The sequence below is a fragment of the Tympanuchus pallidicinctus genome, unplaced genomic scaffold (assembly GCF_026119805.1).
Source record: "Tympanuchus pallidicinctus isolate F22 unplaced genomic scaffold, pur_lepc_1.0 scaffold19, whole genome shotgun sequence".
NCBI classification, from domain to species: Eukaryota; Metazoa; Chordata; class Aves; order Galliformes; family Phasianidae; genus Tympanuchus; species Tympanuchus pallidicinctus.
Genome location: NW_026294710.1, coordinates 4385542 through 4405550, shown reverse-complemented (window position 1 = coordinate 4405550; position 20009 = coordinate 4385542). Strand labels below are relative to the sequence as shown.

At 38.9% G+C, this 20009-nt stretch overlaps 1 protein-coding gene across 2 annotated transcripts in view; it reads left to right on the top strand.

The window, feature by feature from the left end:
• KMT2E (lysine methyltransferase 2E (inactive)) overlaps nucleotides 1-20009 on the top strand; it is a 54387-nt gene that overhangs the window by 3565 nt on the left and 30813 nt on the right. The window contains exons 2-4 of one of the 2 annotated variants that reach the window (XM_052680835.1): nucleotides 4245-4304; nucleotides 14635-14819; nucleotides 19545-19656. In XM_052680835.1, coding sequence (XP_052536795.1) covers nucleotides 14749-14819; nucleotides 19545-19656 — 183 coding nt within the window. In that variant the 5' untranslated portion in view covers nucleotides 4245-4304; nucleotides 14635-14748. The remainder of the gene's footprint in view (nucleotides 1-4244; nucleotides 4305-14634; nucleotides 14820-19544; nucleotides 19657-20009) is intronic. The other variant, XM_052680836.1, reaches the window with a different exon arrangement.

The following is a 20009-nucleotide window of genomic DNA, read 5'->3' as shown; positions in this document are numbered from 1 at the left end:
AGCTGCGCTTAGGGGAAGTTTCTTTTAGTACAGAAATTCAGATTACTGTTTGGAGTTCCATTACCTCAAATCTCTGGTTAGGTTTCAGTCACACAACTGGATTAATAATTCTGCTGAAGTGCAGTGATGGGCGTCGTGCCGGATGGAGGCTGTGCACTTGGAAGGCTGATCCCGGTTCGATTTAAGAACAATCTTAATTTTAGTAAGAGTGCTTATGGGATTTAGTTGAGGAATGATGTATGTAATCATGGAATCATGCCGTTGTTCTAAACAGATGGATATAAAATTCTGCCATTTTCACATAAAAATCAAACAAAATTGAGTAGAGTGATGTGGATATAAAATAAAAGCCGATTCAGAGTTCCGGATGATCCTAAGCAAGTCCAGCTATACTGCTGGTCTTGTGACTTCCATACAAACAGTCAGTTGTGAATTCCTCGCAAAGGCAAACTTTGTTGGACAGTGTTTCTGGAGCAGGTACTGTGTTCAGATGTTTCCACTGTGCAAACAGTAGTTTTGATTTATTGCTAAGAATGAAATATAGCTTTTTTTTCTTCTTTTTTTTTTTTAACTGAGATACCTTACTTGCTTCAGCAGATGTAGAATGTGGATTAAGGAAGGAAAGAAAAAACACTTTTTGTTCCTTATTCTTTTAAGTTCTGGATTATTTGCAGCGTCAATTATAAATAAGAGCTTTTTAAGGGTGAACGGTGAATGTTTCATGCAGTCATCTGCTTACTAGAAGAACTTTACCCTTAAAAGTTGACCTAATCTCTTTCAGGATCCAAAATTCTGCTCGTGACCTACAAAAAAAGCCTGCTATAATCAAGTTCAAAGACAAAACGGTTGTTACCTTTAAGGCATAACAAAGAGCTTATTTAAAAGAAGCTTTGTCAAGGTTTCATGTATTTGCTAGCAGATACTGAGATTATTTTTCTTTCCTTTTGCAAATCTTAATGTGTTAATGAAACTGGCAGGATTTTAAATTCTGCAGGTTGTTAGAAGATTTTAATAATTGAGGCTGCCTGTAAGCCTTTGAAGAGAGTTTTGTTGTACAAGATGTATTTTTTAACATCTGACTTAAATGCTTTATCTGTTGATTTTTTAAATAAATTAGAATATTTGTAGGACCTGTGTTAAATTGGTGTCCACTGAAGTTGTTTGCTTCAAAAGCACAAATGAAAAATAATGGCAGTGGCATGCAGATTGCATCCTGTGCAAGTGAAATGTCCTAGTTTTGCATATTTTATTGAAGGAATGCTCTCTCTTCTTTCATGTGATAGCTTACACACAGCTTAGATTAACACGCAGTGTTGTAAAACTTACATGAGGCTTGCAGGGGACCAGCAGTTTGGCAAATTAGGCCTAGGGTGGAACGCCAAAGTAAGAGAGATTCTAGTTTTAGGTTAACAGCTTTTGGAAGATGCACGGATTGAAATGTAACATTTCAGGTGCAGATAAGATTTTTAAGAAGTTTGTTCTCTGTAGTCGCATTCTGTGTGTTGTGTTATGGCACCATAATGTAGGTAATCATTCACTTTGGTGTCTTTATCTTAGAAAGAAATACTCTCAGGTTCAAAGAAGGTATTACATGAGTAGATTTTAATGACGTTATCGTAATTTAGATTGCAGCTTTAAAAGAAAGGCCTCTATAGGCTCTTGTGCACTGTTGATTTTTCATGAATAGGTGATATGGAAAATGGTTAAATGACCATCCCATATTTCCAGAATGAGAATTGAGGGCGTATATGGGATGTAGGTTTGGATTCTTGTAACCGGAGGAGTTCTGAATGTTTAAATTGATTCAGTGTTCATTATTTCTTAACTGTTCTAATTGGACTATGTCTACAGATAGTTCGTTGGGTTTTTTTCCCCTTTCACAGAGTGTGATGCTCTTATTTTGCCTTGAGTAGACAAAGGAGCAAACTCCTAATTAGTATGGTTATAATGGGACTGTGTTTCAGTATCACAAGACAGCTGATATTCCAAGTCTAGACAGTTAATCCTGTCTTAACTGTTGGTTTGAAGAAACTTTTTTGAATGAAGTATGGTTGGGGAATTACTACTGAAACTGAAGGTGAAGGGTTGAGAATTATAACAGTTTATTTAAAGTTTTCTTGGGGAAGGTATGGTGAGATTACAGCTCATTCCCTTTCTGAAGGTGGTGTAGAACTGTGAAGCAATTACTACTAACTTTATACATAATTGATTTAAAAATGAGAATAGCTCTCTTCCTGTCCATGAAGATAAGTTGCTCCTTCAGATGTCTCATCAAAGCTGTGAGTTTGGATTGGTTGGGTTTTTTTGTTTGTTTGTTTTTTAATGGAGTAGGAAGGCTTGATGGGAATCTTAATATTCATTATCAAAAATGGTGTTACTCTCATTGATTAAAGATGAAGAAAAAAACATACAAAGCATTCAGACATCTGTTCAGTGCTCTCTCCTTATTTCCAGTCACTTACATTCTCTTCCCTGGAAACAATAAAAGAAGCTCTGCATCTTTTTTTCCTCTGTGTGGCAGTAGTATTCAGAGGTGAAAGCTGTATTTTGTGCTTCTATTGCTGAACAGAATCTCTTTGCTGTGTTTATTCCAAGATTGTGCATTTCTTATCTTTGTTGCTGCAATTAAAATACACACTGAGCTCTTACTTGAAAGCACAAATGTATGAGGGTACGAATGTGGAATCTCTTAAGTTTCTTCTATCAGTCAGTATACTTTTGCAGGGTGATTGCAATTGAAAATAAAGTGGTTTTTATTCATTTTTTATGTCGGACTCTAGTGTTTTTTGTGGCTGTCCTTGAACATGGTGTAGTCATCTTTTTTCCCCCTGTCTGTTCCCTTGCTTTCTCCCTCCCAAAACCTCACTAAAGAACATCAAAATATCTCCAGGTTGTTGCCAAGAAATACAGTCCAGATTGACTTGCGATTAAAATTGTGTAAAAAGGATTTTTTTATCTGCTGGAAAGAATTAAGGTTTGTTTGGAAGATTGCTGTGCTGCTTTGCCTGGCCTGTGCTTAGGTTTCTGTGTGCAACTGCAGCAGGCAGTTGAATGTCTACAAACTATTTGCAGAATTAAAAGTGGAAGCCCTGTTGTGCTGTTCATGCGAGTCAAATGTCACTGATAAGACAGGAGAACTGTTTTTTGTTGTTCTTCTTGTAATCTACCTCAGTGAAAACAAAACAGTAATTAGTTTGGTTGAAATGTCAGACTTTGAATCAAACTGTTAACAATTTACTTAGTGTATAGTAGATACCTAATTACAGTAGGCCTCCAAATCTTACTATCCAGCACAGAAACGTGAGTTATTTTATTTGATATTGTGAAGTCAGCAAAATGCTGAGATTAAGCTGCTGTTACATGTATGTATTTGTAGCCTCACCTTCCCTCTCCCTCCAGAAGCCTGACTTCCCTTAAGTGAGAAATTGTGGCCCTTTGAGTTCAGTCCTCCAGTGGCTGACCTGCCGTTATAGTTAGCTCTCACACTTACACTGCCTACAGACTTTGCGTATGGAAAACTGGCTGTATGTACTTGCAGAAATGTTTTATACTTGGAAATGATGAAGAATAACTTCTGGGAACAGATTTGAATTTTGTTTTTTTTTCTTAAGGAATCCCTGTAAGTTTTTTTTTTTTTTTTTAAAAAAAAAAAAAAGCCTGTGTATTTAATCAACAGTTATTTTTCATTAGATGGAGAAAAGTGCTTGCAAGGAGGCAGCTGATGCAGTGATGACTTAAAACCAAGATATTTTAGCAGGGAAATTGATTTGTTAGTTTTCTTAATATTTGAATTTTATATCTTGTGATACAGTACAACACATGAATGTTACATAGCTGAAATTAGTGTATGGTTCTCAAAGCAGTAAACAATATTGTTATCAAGAAGTAGTCTTTTCTCTTAAGCTCCTTCATACACTGCACTTCTTGTATATTTTAATGTCTTGATTCTCCCCTTCAAATAATTGTTAATGCTCAGGTGGGTGGGCCTTTTGTGCCTGGTTTGCTTTAAGAAGTATGGCAAGTCTTTAGTGAGCATAAGTAGGCAGACTGGAGGAGTGGCAGCTAATTTTTAATTTGGGGCATTGGTTTTCTGTAAGTGTAAGAACAAATCTACAAGCATGCTCTTTTCTGTGTGCCTCTGCTTGCAATTGCTTTGGTAGATTTCAGTAGATTGGTTCTTATTATTTCTGTAACTGCATTTGCATTTGTCTCCCCTCTACCACTCATTCTTTTTCTCTTCCTAGTCCCATATTTTGTTTAACTTCCACTGAGAGACGAAAAGGAGGAGTGAAGAGAGAGAAGAGGTAAGGGGAAGTCTTACATGTGTTTTAATGGTCCGGCATAAGTACCATCACTTTTTAAGAATATATGAGAGCAGTGCTCCTGGATGGGATGGCAAAGGGGGGGGGAGAGCCTGGAACTGGCTTGTCGTGTAGCAGAAGCTTTGGCTGACAGACTGCTTTTGGACTTGTGCTGAGTTCATCAAGTACAGCCTTATATCCACTGATTAGGGTTGAGGTAATGCAAGTAATGATGTGCATACTGGAGAATTGATACTTCAGTGGTGGAGACTCAAGTTTTTGTTACATGGAACTCGAATCCAGTGGAGGTGGCAGTTTTCTTTGTTTTATAACTCAAAATCAAGATTAGTTTATGAAGTTGGCTTGTCATTCTAAACAGAACTGAGGTCTTTGATTGTAAAGTTTTGCATTTGTTGTATCAGGGTATTCTTAAGTATGCTTTGACTGTATTGAGGGCTGGATTAAAAGCAAAGTGGGATGAAGAGCAGCCTTACCCTTTAGTAGTTTGGCTGTAATAACCTTGATTCTTTAATAAATTGCTTTAATGATGACTAGCTTTAAAATTCAATTTGATACACTTATTAACTTCTCACTTGAAACTCAATGAAAATCCTGAATGGGATGGGACGGCTGTGAGCATTGTCCTGGGAGAGTCAAGAGGCAGCATATTTAGCCATTCCTTGTTCTTTGTGCTGGCAACTGTCATTTGTACAACTCCAAACCAACCACAGAGGTACTTTTTTGGGTGTTTTGTTTGTTTGTTTTCTTTTTTTTTTTTTTTTTTTTTTTTTGCTACGTGACAACCTGTGAGAAGGAACTGAGGTGGACCTGACTGCTGACAATGTGTATGTCGGTGAGGCTGGCACAGGAGGGAATTGAGGGGCTTGTGGTAAGGCACATTATGATGAGGAAGATAAGGAGGAGGACATTGCTGTGAGATAGAGACAGCATGAGGTCTTGTGAGAATGCTTTAGTACAAACTACAAGTGCGCGGGAAATCAGATTCTTCTAGAACAAATTGTTTCTTCTGTGTGGTATACAGGAGTTGTTCATTAATGGTACCCTATTGTTTATACTGAATCTGAGTGTGCAATATCTTACTGTTGGTTTTTTTGTTTGTTTGTTTTTAACCTTCTCCCCTCTTTTGTCTCATTCTAAATTTGAAATAGACGGCTAACTTTTCTGTTAGGTTACCATAGAGAACGGCAGCCAGCAGTTGTCTGAATTTGAAGTCATAGTTGTTACTGAGCATGACTACTGACTACAGCTTCAGTGATGTAATGCCTGGGAGTTGGATATCCCTCTTAATCTCCTAGCAAAATCTGTACTATGGTGAGGCATGTTGGGGGGAAATGGAGAAGGAACTTCCTTGTGGGCAAGATTAGTCATTTTATTCATGTATTCTGCTTCTAGGTCTGGTTAAAGATGTGTTATCTTCTTGGAAGCAGTCAGCAATAAATAAATACTCGAATTCCTTTTATATGTTGTATTTAATCTGTGTATATAAATGTGCTCCAGATTACTGTGTGTGTGTAGATGCATACGTATGTATATATGTACAAATGCTATAGTTAACTTTTGTTATATATTTGAATCATACCTAGCATATTCCATTAAAACGTCAGTGTGCTCAGAGCAGTGATAAAAAGTTGAAATTTAGTAAAACGTGGAATTATTTTAATAAATTTTTCTTACTGTTTTGTTTTTTCCATGTAACACCCCATGCCTCCAATTAGAATGGATTTTTGAAAGATAGATTGCAGGCAGGGAAGCAGGTAGGGGTGCTCAAGTTTTTGAGCTGTTGGCTGCAGGACAGTTCAGGACAGAAGTTTTCCGCACTGAATTTGTGGTCTGCAACACACTGCAATGATAGGTGCATTGTTACTTAGAAATTTCTCCTGTATAGGTTATGTTAAAACATAGTATATAGTGTACTGACATTTTTTAGGTACGTTCTTGTGGACTTCTTAGTGAGAAGGGTGGTTCCCATGACTGCGGGTTAAAATTGTTGGCCTGTAAATCTGAAGGCAGACATGACAAGAACTGCTTTTGCTAATGATTGCAAAACATGTATGAGCATATGATGTAATTGGGCTTGAGGGGGGAGGAAGATGTTCAAATTGCATATTCAGTAAACTCGTAATAACTTATAGGAGACTTTTTAGAATGTTTATCCTCTACATTTGCCTTTTTGCAGTACATTCAATAGGTTTGATTTTAAGGTACTTAACTGAGTTTCTGAGTGTTACATTCAGTACCAACATTTCAGGAATGTTTTTATCTGTCTCCCCTTACAAAGAAAATATTTTTGAGGGGAAGGCAGGCACCAGCATACCATAGAGATTATTTTTCCTGATGTGGTAAGAAAATCAAACAATAGTATTTCTTGATCATCTCTCTGTTAACCTGAGACGTCTTCTGTAAGCAAATTACACCGATGTCAGCACAAGTCACTGGAGGCAGGAAAATAACACAGTCCTGTCGGTCTCTGCGTCTTGCTTACAAGAACCCCGTTGCTGTGAAACCCGTAGTTAGTTTCAGAGTGATCCTGTGTGACTGTGTGGAGCCAAGATGAACAGATAGGATGAATTTTCTCTTGGGAGCAGAAGCTGGAGTTGTTAGGTTTGATGCTGTATAAGTGTAGTTATTTTGCTTTCACATTCAAATTGACTTGAAGTTATAAGCAGATCAGCATTGTGTGGTAGTTGAACTGAAAGGCCTGGCTTGACTCAAGACTACCATGCATCTAGTCTATGTATTTTGTGTTTGAATTTTATCTGTAAACGCGATAACTCTTCTCTACCCTTCCTGCTGTTCCTTGGCCCGTAAGGAGTAGAAATTGACTGTAAAGATAAGTAACTTCTTATCAGCAATTTTCATTTGTTCCAGTAAGCTCCAGTTTAATTCCCTCAGATTTGTACATGCCACTCAAAGAAGAGCCTTAGTATGCGCACTGCGTGTATTCTGATACCTAAACCTTACTCCAGGAAATTGTTCATAATGTTTTGCCTGTAGTTAAAGGGTGTGGGACGATGAGTTTAGGTTAGAAAGTTATGATTTATTTTTTCCCCCCTCGTTAAGTGTGTATTGTATACAGACCTTGTGAAGATGCAGAGCAGACGAAATAGAGATGGTAATTTGTGTTAATCTTTGCAGTGGCATTCGATCAAGACTTTGAGGTAAATTTGTGTGCATCAATGTAAAATCTAAATTATTTGTCTTAAATTAGTGCTGCTTCCTCTCTCAAAATAGCCAGAGTTCTGATTAGATTTTTCATCCTTACAGTTCTGTCCTACATTTACAGATGCCCTGGTGGTAACGTAGACCCTGAAGTATTCTATGATGGAATCTCAAAGATGCCTAAAATATGTGACTACTTTGTTTTTTCCCCTTTGTTGACATTATTTGGCAGATGTTGACTGGTAGGGAAATGTATCAAGGTTCTTCATGCATCCACTGAAGTCACACAAAATGTCCAACAGGAACAGGAAAAAAGAGGCCATGTATTCATGTGATGCTGACTGATGTAGGAAGCTTGAATTGGTTTAGCAGCCAACTTCCTGAGGTTAACGCAGTCTTTATATGGCAAATTCTCTGATCTTAAGCTAGAAAAAAATTATTATATCTTTAGTTTATAATTTCACTGATGTCCCTTTATTAATTCAAAAATAAATGTTGTATTGCAACACTCTTTCAATTCTACTAGGAAAGTTTATGGTTTTTTCCTACTTTATAAGTGTTTTTCCTTGTTATCTATCGTGCTGTGATAGATATGGAAACCCATTTATGGGGAAGAATCACAGAATCACAGAATCACAAGGTTGGAAACGACCTGCAAGATCATCCAGTCCAACCACCCTCCCATTCCTATCAGTGCCACAAGCACTAAACCATCTCTCGTAGCTCCTCATCCAGGCGCCTCTTGAACACTGCCAGGGACAGTGACTCCACCACCTCCCTGGGCAGCCATTCCAGTGCCTGACCACCCTTTGAGAGAAAAAGTTTCTCCTAATATCCAACCTAAACCTCCTGTGGTATAACTTCTGGCCATTTCCTCGGGTCCTACTATTTGCCTGGGAGAAGAGGCCAGACCCTTTTGCACCACAGCCTCCCTTCAGGAGGTTGTAGAGAGCAATGAGGTCTCCCCTGAGCCTCCTCTTCTCCAGACTGAACAATCCCAGCTCCCTCAGCCGCTCCTCATAAGACTTGTGCTCCAGACCCCTCACCAGTTTCGTTGCCCTTCTCTGGACACTCTCCAGGGCCTCAATGTCTTTCCTGTAGTGAGGGGCCCAAAACTGAACACAGTACTCGAGGTGCGGCCTCACCAGTGCTGAGTAGAGGGGGATGATCACCTCCCTGCTCCTGCTGGCCACACTATTTCTAATGCAGGCCAGGATGCTGTTGGCCCTCTTGGTCACCTGGGCACACTGTCGGCTCATGTTCAGCTGAGCATCAACCAACACCCCCAGGTCCCTTTCCTCTTCACACTCATCCAACCACTCATCCCCAAGCCTGTAACGCTGCCTGGTGTTGTTGTGCCCAAAGTGCAGAACCCGACACTTGGCCTTGTTAAACCTCATCCCATTCATCTCAGCCCAGCGATCCAGCTTATCTAGATCCCTCTGCAGGGCCTCCCTGCCCTCAGGCAGATCAACACAACCTCCCAACTTGGTGTCATCTGCAAACTTACTGAGGGTACACTCAATCCCTTCATCTAAGTCATCAATGAAGATATTAAACAGGATGGGCCCCAGTACCGACCCCTGGGGGACACCACTTGTAACAGGTCTCCAGCTGGACTTCACTCCATTGACCACCACCCGTTGAGCACGGCTGTCCAGCCAGTTCCTTATTCAACAGAGGGTAAAGACAAAAAGAAAAGAAAAAAAGTAAAGAAAACACAAGCAACAGTGACATTGTGTTTAAAACAAGCAAAACTAAAAAACTAACTCTGATATAACAAATAGAATGCTAAAAGCAGGTTTCTTTCCCGTCCCTTCCTTCCCCATTTGGTTATCGTAGTTACCTGTTTGTGGTAAGTACGTGAGATTAGCTTGATACGCTTGCTGCTACCATCACCTCTTACCTTTAACTTCTCCTAGAAGTTTTACAGCTCTGCACCTGAATGAGAACTTTAGTGTGCTTGTCCATACGGTGTAGGTTCTAGCAGGCTTCTTAGTTATCTTATCAAGTAAGGTGAAACGTCATGCAGAAGTTGAGCTACTGAGTATCGTAGAATGATAGAATGAATCATAGAATGGCTGGGGCTGGAGGGGCACCCTAAGGATCATCAGGTTCGAGCCCTCCTGCCACAGGCAGGGCCACCAACATCCAGATCTGGTATTAGACCAGATTGTTCTGAGCTCCACCCAACTTGGCCTTGAGTACCTCCAGGGATGGCACATCCACAGCCTCTCTGGGCAGCCTGTTCCAGTACCTCACCACACTCTCTGTGAAGAACTTCCCTCTGAAACCCCGTTTAAACCTTCCATCCTTGAGCTTGAAACCATTCCCCCTTGTCCTATCAATACCTACCCAAGTAAAAAGTTGATTCCTCTCCTTTGAAAAATCACCTTTTCCATACTGGAAGGCTTCCTTGAGTTCTCCTTGTAGCCTTCTCCAAGATGAACAAGCCCAGCTCCCCCTTCACAGAGGAGGTGGCCCTCCTCTGGATCCTGTCCAACAGCTCCATGTCTTTCCTGTACTGGGGGCTCCAGACCTGTTCACAGTATTCCAGATGGGGCCTCTTGAGGACAGAGTAGAGATGGACAGTCACCTCCTTGTCCCTCCTGGCCACCCGTCTTCTGATGGAGCCCAGGACACTGTTGGCCTTCTGAGATGCAGGAGCACACTGCTGGCTCAAGTAGCTGATACCAGTATGAATTGTACCTTTCCAAGTACAACAAGTATTGCCTGGTTTCCTTTGGCTTGAAAAATGTTTACATGATGTTGAAAGAGTTTACATATAAAAATATATGGATGTATGAAGTATGTTAAGAACAAAAACCAAAACAACAGCACCTAAAATACAAAGCCTACATAGAAAACACCATGGAAGAAATTGTCTGGACTCTTTATGTTTAAAGGATGATTGATAGCTGGCTGATAGCCGATTGTGAAACCTAGCTGGTGTCATCGGAACAGTTTGGCTAGATTTCAAGTTCTTAATTTTCAAGTGCACTTTGTGAGGGTGATCTGTCAACTGCTTGTTTCCTGGAGCTATTCAGTGTAGCTTTTGGTGGTTCCCCAAGAAACAAATGAAAGGGGAAGGGGTGAGAAGACATGCTGATAAAGGAGGCCTGTAGTTCCCTTCAGCCAACACCTGATCAGAACTGTGCTTTGTTTTGGGTATTTGAATCTTGTAGAATTAGGTCCAAAAATATTGGTGTAACTTTAACCCCTTTAACTTGTGACTGAAGAGTCAGACCCTCTGTACTTGCGGTTGTGTTTTTTCTCTCCTCCTCCATGTACCAATGAAAACTATTTTCATCTTCTGTCACATAATTGATCTTAGAAGGACAAAGCAGAAAGGAAACATATGGTCTTCATTAAGCCACAGAATAATATTGTGTAAGTGCAATACCTCAGGGATAATGTGTAACTTATTTTCTGTTGTTTAATGCATAAATGATGTTCTTTGTATGAAGCCACACAGATGAAATAATCTGGAATGTATTGTGTTCTTACGCTTCCTCTGCTAGAGCACCATTCATTTAAAAATGCTGGTTCTGGCATCGTGAGCAAAGTAAGTCGTGAGAAGCAGTGGTGAATTTTCAAGTATCTTTTATTTGATAAGGCAATTAAATCAGCAAAGTCATTTGTGCTCTCTAGGGAGAAGAATTGCTGTAGAAATTGTAAAGCACTGCGATTAAGTGAAAATGGAAAAGTGTGGGCTTTTTTTGCAAGAGGTGGACCATGCACAAGTTAAGATGTTTTAACCAGATTAAATAAAAACATTCATCTTTTTTATGATAGTCATATTACTGGGGTAAGGCAAGTTGATTAGCTACAGCTAAATAAATGCAGAATTTTCTCAAATAGGGTGTTTTTCACGCAGTGAAGCTGTACTGATGTGGTAGTATTGAGGAAAATGGTGACCTGGAGAAATTACCAAGATTCTTTCAGTAATGCCAATAAAGTAAAAAGCACCTTCAGTAAAAAGCACCTATGTCAATTTCTTTAGATAGCCATGGGTGCCAGATTTCCAGGATTCTGGCAGAGTAAGGACTTGAAATAAATGCTGAAATTGAAAAGTGCTGTGTTACGGTACCAGATAGTGTTTTATGATTTATTATTTAAAGTATTGAGCTTAACAGGATAAGCAATGACTTTTAGGATGGGTAAGGAAAAATGACCACCCTGATGATTAGATTGTCTGTTCTGAACTGTCCAAATTTTGTAGTCCAGATATAATTTATGAAAAATACTGGAAATATTTTAATGTCATGATAGTACTTCTCATTGTGACATGGCAGAACATAATTTTCCTTCATCTGAAATCTGTCATCTGTTGTTAATTGCTGGATAGTTTTTATGATTGTATCTCTAGTGAGTTGGGGTTTTTTTGTGGGTTCTTTTTTTTTTTTTTTTTTGTGGTTTTTGTTTTTGTTCTTAGAAAATTCATTAAAAAATAAAAAATGACCACCATCACCGAAAGCTATATTGAGTTTGAGAAACCTCACTGTAGATGAGACCTTGATCCCAGACTGTGGTGCTCTTTGTGTCTTTTGGACATAGAATGAATCACAGAACAGTTTGCGTTGGAAGGGACCTCTAAGATCTTGCAGTTCCAACCCCTGCTGTAGGCAGGGACACTTCCCTCTAGACCAGGTTGCTCACAGCCCCAACCAGCCTGGCCTTCAGTGCTTCCAGGGAGGGGGCAGCCACAGCTTTTCTGAGCAACCCATTCCAGTGTTTCACCACCCTCACAGTGAATAATTTGCTCTTAATATCTAGTCTAAATCTGTCCTCTTCTAGTTTAAAATCATTTCCCTTTGTCCTGTCACTACCTGCCCTATAAAATGTGCATACTTTGTAGCGTACTGAAGTTGTTTTTTAGAGTGTTCTAATTACAGGCGTAAAGTAAAAATCCGTATTATGCTAAGGATTTGTTAGCGTAGGTGCAGCTGAAGATAACAGTGGATCAGCGTGTCTTAATGTGTGGTAGCTGATTTCCCTGGATTAAACAAGTTGATAATTTCCTTTTGGGTAGTAGTTAATTCAGACTTGTTTTCTTTTGATAAAGGCAACTAAATGGAAACTGAAGTTTTGTGTAAGTTGTAAATGAGGTTTCTGTAGGGCAGGGTTTCTACCCTGCGAGTAAACTGTGGCAACACTATGAACACTCACTGAAATAGTGAGAGGGATTTAGGGTTTCTTCTATGCCTGCTATTTCTTTATACCTGCTGTTGGTTTATGAGTTTTTCTCACTGATTGTTTGTGAAAACAGTTTGTTTTGATGCTGAATTTTATGGTAGCTAGTGATACAGTGTGATGTTTGTGATACTTAGTAAACCCCAAACATTTTCTTACCAGGAGAAAGCAAGAGGCTTTGCTCAAGCAACAGTTGGTTGGCCTGATTGTTTTCTACTCCATTGCACTTGGTGACTCACAGAATCACAGAATTGTAGGGGTTGGAAGGGACCTCCAGAGATCATCGAGTCCAACCCCCCTGCCAAAGCAGGTTCCCTACAGCAGGTCGCACAGGTAGGCATCCAGGCAGGTCTTGAACATCTCCAGAGAAGGAGACTCCACCACCTCCCTGGGCAGCCTGTTCCAGTGCTCCGTCACCTCACTGTAAAGAAGTTCTTGCACACATTTGTGCAGAACTTCCTATGCTGCAGTTTCCAGCTGTTTCCCCTTGTCCTGTCTCCACTCACCACTGAAAAGAGTCTGGCCTCGCCATTCTGCCCCCCACACCTTAAAGATATATAGACCTGGATCAGGTCCCCTCATTGGGACTGACATGTGACTGCTGCTTTCCTGAGGAGCAGTGAATTGGAGGTTTAGACATTAAAAAGCAGGTTGAGATGTCAGGCTTCATGAATGAGATCAAATGTATTGGGTGAAGACTTTCTATCAGTCTGTCCCTTAGAGATGCTCGTTATTTTAGATCTTTATTCGTCATTCTGGAGATGCTGACTTGATCAACAAAAGCAAATTCAAGTTTGCCCGCATTGCTTTTCTGAGAAGTCCTTTTTTCAAGTGCACCATTTTCCACGAGGCTTGCTGGTTTTTCCTTGGCAATGCAGTGTGTTTGGCAAGGAGGAGCGTGTTAAAGTATATTGGATCTCAGAATTGTTGGGCTTTTGTAGTGTTACATCTTAGCTGAAGTGTATGTCAGATGGAAGAATTGTATGTATTGTTACTGCATGTGCTTCAATGCTGAGTGATCTAGATTCTTGCAGTTCTGCTGTGGGAAGGACTTTGCAATTCTTCATTATGCAAGTAGTGAAGATGAGGGCATTTTGCTTCAATTACGTGGTTACATGTCTCCATCAGGATGTGAAATCACATTAGTTTACTAACCTGTGAGTAGAAGTGCTAGTTTACAGCTCTCCTGTGTACTGTCTGGTTTTCCCCTTACTCAGTAATAGCAGCAGGTGACCAGTAATAACTGCCATAGCAACTGAGGTTGGTTTTGTTTACTTGCATGAATCCTTCCTCTACAACTGAAAACTACTGATTTTTTTTGTTTGTTTGCCACTTAAGAAAATCACTTCTGAAAAAAGTCCCCTTGCTGTGTATGTCTTCTGACAGTAATCCATAAAAATGAGATTGAAAATGTCATTTCATATAATTATTTGTAATCATCATAATTATTTTGGTTTTAAGAGATACAGAATGGGAGTTCTGGCTTTCTTTCATGGCATTTAGTTTATATTGCAAGCATTGGAGGTTTGACTTTAAAAAAAGTCCCTAGCAAAAGTCAGGAATGCTTTCTGAGAAACAGGTCAAAAAAAATTGTTACAAGATCACTATTGAAAGTTAAAGCAAATAAGCTCTGACAGAATGGACCAGTGAGGAAGTGTACTTGATGTCCAGCATGTTTGCTTCGAAGCGAGTCTTTGTTATGTCATGGAGTATGATGAAAGAATGAATGTTTGTGATCACCAATTTAAATGATTATATTTTCATCAGTTTGTAGTATTTCTGAGTCGTAAGATCATCGTTGGTGTATTTGATATCAAAAGAAAACTGAATTTTCTATCCATTTTTTGCTCGCATAAAGCAACACTAAATTACTGTGTCAGATATACATGTGATATAGAGTCGTCTGTTTTAAAATCATCTGGCTCAATCTGGCTTTGTTTTGTGTTGTTTTTTTTCACAGGGTTTGTGGATGCACTTAGATGTTTGCAATGAGCACTGTGGCTGGCATGCCCCAGTGTTTTGGATACCAATGCATAGGACTCTGTAGTAATCGAATTTATCAGAAACGAACGTCATGAGCATAGTGATCCCACTGGGGGTTGACACAGCAGATACTTCTTATTTGGAAATGGCTGCAGGCTCAGAGTAAGTATGTTAATTTACTAATTAAGTTCCTGATTTCTGTTGCTTATTTTTTTTCCTACTGAGGATTTTCTTTAATGCATTTAGTTGGAGAAGACTTGGGAGTTTCCATAGTTATATTGGATTTTTAATAACTCTAAGCAGTAATCTATTCTTAAGTCCATTTTTTCCTTTTTGAGGAGAGTGAAGGAACGAAGGTGAACTGTTCTACAGAGGTATGTTTTTTTATTGCTTAGCAAACTGAGAAATGCAGTTACTATCTGGCTTGCTTTTCACACAAAATATTTCACAACTCAGTGTTTCCTTAACCCGAGTATTTAAAATATGTGTTGATTTCCCATGCTGGGGACAGTTTCTTTTGGTAAAGAACTTTGTTTCGAGAAAGCAGCAGTAAGCACTCAGTCTCTGAGTGGAGGTTGGTCTGGTATTGGGCTGGTATTGATACAAGCAGCATACACACAGTCTTTGCTTTGGAATATGTGGTGTCCTAGTAATCTTACTCCATTTAAGAAGGGAATGTCTTTTCTTCCAAACTTCAAAGAAAATTTGTTAAGCAGTTAAAAGAAAACCTTTCAAACAGCTTTTTAAATGCCCGTTTCTTTTCTCTGTTTCCAGTTGTGTGAGCTTAACTGCACTAACATAGGCAGTTGGTGCCATTTATCTGAAGGAAATCAAAAATTCTTACTTTGAAACTTAATGATGCATTCAAGTTTTCAAAATTGTTTTGTTGATGTCTATGGACATCATGGGCAGTAATTTCCTTGGTGCAGAAAACTCTATAAGTCTGTGTTAAGTAATTCTACTAATTGTAATTGAACTGTAATTGTAAACAGTAATTGAACTGTTCACACTTTCTGTTATTTTGTGTGTGTGGATTTCTTCTATGTTTAGAGAAGAGAAGGTCTCTGTCCCTAAGGTTACTGACATTTCTTGCAGATGCAACAAGCCATGCTGAAATTAGAGTAAATAAATGCAATTGTCAGTACAAACATGATCGCTCACTGTGTTATTTGCTTTGTGCTGCGACATGAAGACCTGATTAGGTACTGGTGTTCTTCAGATGTTAAGTCACTGGTGGCAGTTAGATTCATTAATGTAATCTCTGGCATAGACTGAAATATGTAGTTGCATGATCCAGCTTATCTTGATATGAAAGCAACTTCATTATCTAAAGAAATGTGACACAAAACAGTGTCCCTAACCTAATAACTTCCACAGTTTTTACCCTTTTCTATTACCATCCATCTGCTTTAAATGTACTTTTTGTGTTTGTTTGTTGTTTTTTTTTCAATAGATATGTTGGGTATAGATTGTATTTATAGTGGTCATAGTGAGTTGTGACGCTTTCCCAAGTGGGAAAGCTGTGTTGAACAAACGGTCATGAGTTGTTTGTTCTCTAGGTAGCCATAAGCCCATCAGATGAGTTTGGCTAAATGAAGTGTCTTGAAACACAAAATGTTGGCTGCTTCTTGTAAAAAATACATTGCACTCCTTTCTCTTAGCTGACCTTCAGCCAGACGTAACACAGGTGAGCTGGTGCAAAGGGAAAACAAACCCAAATTCTGCGAAAAATTAGATAAGTTAAAGTAATGGCAGTTTGATACTGAAGCATACTTGGAAGCAAGAGATTTCAGTTGGAGTTTCTGTTAGCTAAGCTTTTGAATGTAGGTGTGTAGCTTAGCCTTAGGATATGGAAGCTTCCGTTTTATTGAGATTCTTTTCTGTTTGAATACCTGGAATTCTATGAAGGTAGTTGATACCCCCAGATGTTGATCGTATCTGTAGTGTTGGTCAGAATCCACCTTCACTTCTTTTGTAATTTCTGCTCAGTCAGAAACGAAACAGTGTTTGAAAGCAGTAAGGGGAACTTTTTTAAAGAATTTGCTATTGCTTAGAATGGCTTATAATTGATTCCCTTAATAGAGTGAATGTAAGGTCTGATTTTAACTGTCTGGTTTCGTGTCAGTTATTTAATTTTTGACTACTGCCATCTGCTGGCAGCATGCAGAATATTTTTTTTCATTTTGCACTGTACTTTTAAATATGAATGCTAGGGAATGATGAGAACGTGAGAGTCTTCATCTGCAGAGTTAAAATTTATCTGAGAGACACTGATACTTCTTAACTCTTTTTCGAGTTACAAGAATGTTTTTAACCCAGAAGAAACTTCTTTTTTATTTATTTATTTTTTTTTTTTTAATGCTCCTTGCTGTTGTTTTTGGTTTGTTTGTTTTTAATTCTGAATATTTGGCACGATTGTGAATTGCTAATCAATACACATTCAAATGAAAGTTGGGCTTTTGGGTTTTGGCTCTGCATTCTGTGTTCTCCAGGTCTTAGAATAGTTGGAGATAATGGATTGCATTTGTTTGTCTAATGCATTTCCTTCTTAGATGTTTTAATTCTTCTGCTTTCCACAACTGCTTTCATCTAAACTTTAATGGCTTTTCTCTTCAGTGGTTTATAATTTTCTAGCTTAGGTAGAAATACGTTTAAGGAGTAGGGTGTACTCTCTTGCTCTGTATTTTGCAGGAGTACCTTTTTAGTTTTGTTGTCAGTTAATGACACACGTGACCTCACTTTTTAGGACATACATTTCCATTCTGATATTTTCATTGCGTGCTCCCATGTCGAAGCAGCTGGTATTTAGGTCTGGTAAGATGGACTTATTTTCAGTGAAGAAAAATCTGCTAAATCAATCACAGCACTGCTTAAGGATGAACTGTAGACGAATTCCCCACTAGTCTGTATGAGTAAACCCTCCTGCTCTGAAAACGGGGGCTTTTATTTTCCATATACTCAAGAAAACCATCGAGGTGGAGCTTGGAACCCATAGTGGTGGGCATGGAACCATGGTTTTGCTTTTCCAATTGAGTAAGTGGTGAAGAATAACAATGAAAGCAATACAGTGATGGAGACTCTCTTGAATTGGAGAGGAAAAAAGAGAATTTCTATTTTAGACATCATGGATGAAAGGTCAACTTCTAATCCACTGGCATTTAGATTGGCAAGACCATCAGAAGGATTACCTAGATGACATTAATGGTGTGCAGTTACTGCATAGGTGCACTGCATATCAGAATATGGATAGTCATAATGGAAAGGGAGATCTGTTGGAAGAACTTTGTCTGTCCAACTGGTGTCCTTTTTTTCTGTATCGTGTTTGATGAATCTGATGAATATCCTCCTCTTTCGTCCACCCTTCTTGGTGACTGTGAGAAACATTAGTATTTTTCAGAAGATTTTTTCCCTCTTTGGACTTCATTAACTAACATTCTCACCTATGGGTAATTTTAACAAGTGTTTCTTTTTAACCTGTTTTATTGCGTAGTAGTATCACATAGGGAAAAGCTAGTAAGAAGCAGGTTGCTTAAGATATTAGTAGGACATCTGCAAGTAGATAGAAAAGTGCTCTGTATTGTTTCCAGGAAGAATAATTATATTCTTACAAAAACGTTAGCAACAAGGGGGAATTGCTGCTGTTCTCTTCATCAGCCTAGTGTCACCTCGTGGCAGAACAACAACAGAAAGCCTGTCTTTAATATCTTAGAGTCTGAAGAAAAGTGCACAGGTTTTTGAATTAGCAGTGTTCAGAACAACCATCTTCATTTTAAACAGTGATTCAAGGAATTACTGAACTATTTGTGATGGGAAATATATTTGATGCATCACAAAGCTAAATGTAGGGAAGAAATTAGCCTCGATTTGTATTGTGAGTCAAAAGCCATTTCAGTTTATTAGATAAAGATATTTTGTTCTGTTTCAATGTGAAAAATAAATAATGCAGCTAGGTAACTGCATTCATTTGGAGTTTGTACTTGTCTATTTGGGTCATGGGGGTTAAAAAAAATAAAAGCTTCAGGATGCTGACATAAATGTAACTGCTGAGGAAAGGTGCAATTTCTTGGACTCGGAGGCTCCTGTTTTAGTGTTCCTTTCTCATCTTGTGTTGTAGTTTAGATCATGGAAGCAGTGGGTTGACTGTTACAACCTTTTACTGCAAAGCGTTATCTAGCAGTTTTTTCATTTTTTTCTTTCTAGCTAAATATAATTCGGGAACTGCTTTTTGTTTCGTTTTTAATAAATAAGTTTGCCTTACTTAAGGTTTCTGTCTGTAAAAAGAGTACTGCTCTGCTTCGGTGCTGGTGTGTGAAAATGTTGAGAATGATGCAGTGGTGCAACCGCCAGGTGGCATTACACAATTGAGCAGCGTCGCAGCTGGTGCTGGAGCTGTATCAATAGGTTTGCAATTCTGTGTGTATAGCTGCTTCCTTCTCTTGTCATTAAGCTGAACTCCTTTGTTTAGCCTTTATTACGGCTTAATAGATCCTTGACAAACTGCATAATATGCTTTTCTGTTTCATAAGCCAAATTTGTGGGTTATGTGAAGTGATTTAATGTGGACTTCTTTTTTCCTTCAAGGAAGATTTTGTAACTACAGAGGCATAAGTTCTTTGTAACTCTGAAAGCTTTCTTTTTAAGTGAAAGTTGTTTTCTCTGAAGGGATAAATGAATACAGAGTTGAATGTTTTTTCCTCTTTCTTTTTTTCCCCCCAGATTTACCCTCTACCTATTTGCATGCTCCTTTTTAACAGGAAGAGCAAGTAATTACTTAGCAGCTGTGAAACAAGCGCATGAAGTTTGTTAGTGTTATGTTAGCTTACACACTTTGATATTTACATTCATTAGTGTAACTGTATTTATTCTTCTTCTGATTTGATTTTGCAGACCAGAATCTGTAGAAGCTAGCCCTGTGGTAGTTGAAAAATCGAACAGTTATCCGCACCAGTTGTATACCAGCAGCTCGCATTCACACAGCTACATTGGTTTGCCCTATGCAGTAAGTTTCACTAGATATTGTATGTACATAGATAATGTAAAATCTGCTGTTCTAAAATAGAAGAATGCTGATTCTTGCTTACAGTTTTGCATTTTATTGAGGTCTGGGTAAATTGACTAAAGGTGGTTGATTGGAAACTCAACGCAGAACACAGTTAACTTTATGTAAATTACAAACTCATAGAATGGTGTGGGTTGGAAGGGACGCTTAAGATATGCAGTTCCAACCACCCCTGCTGTAGGCAGGGACACCTCCCTCTAGACCAGGTTGCTCACAGCCCCATCCAGCCTGGACTTCAATGCTTCCAGGAAGGGGGGCATTTACAGCCTTTCTGGGCAATCTGTTCCAGTCTC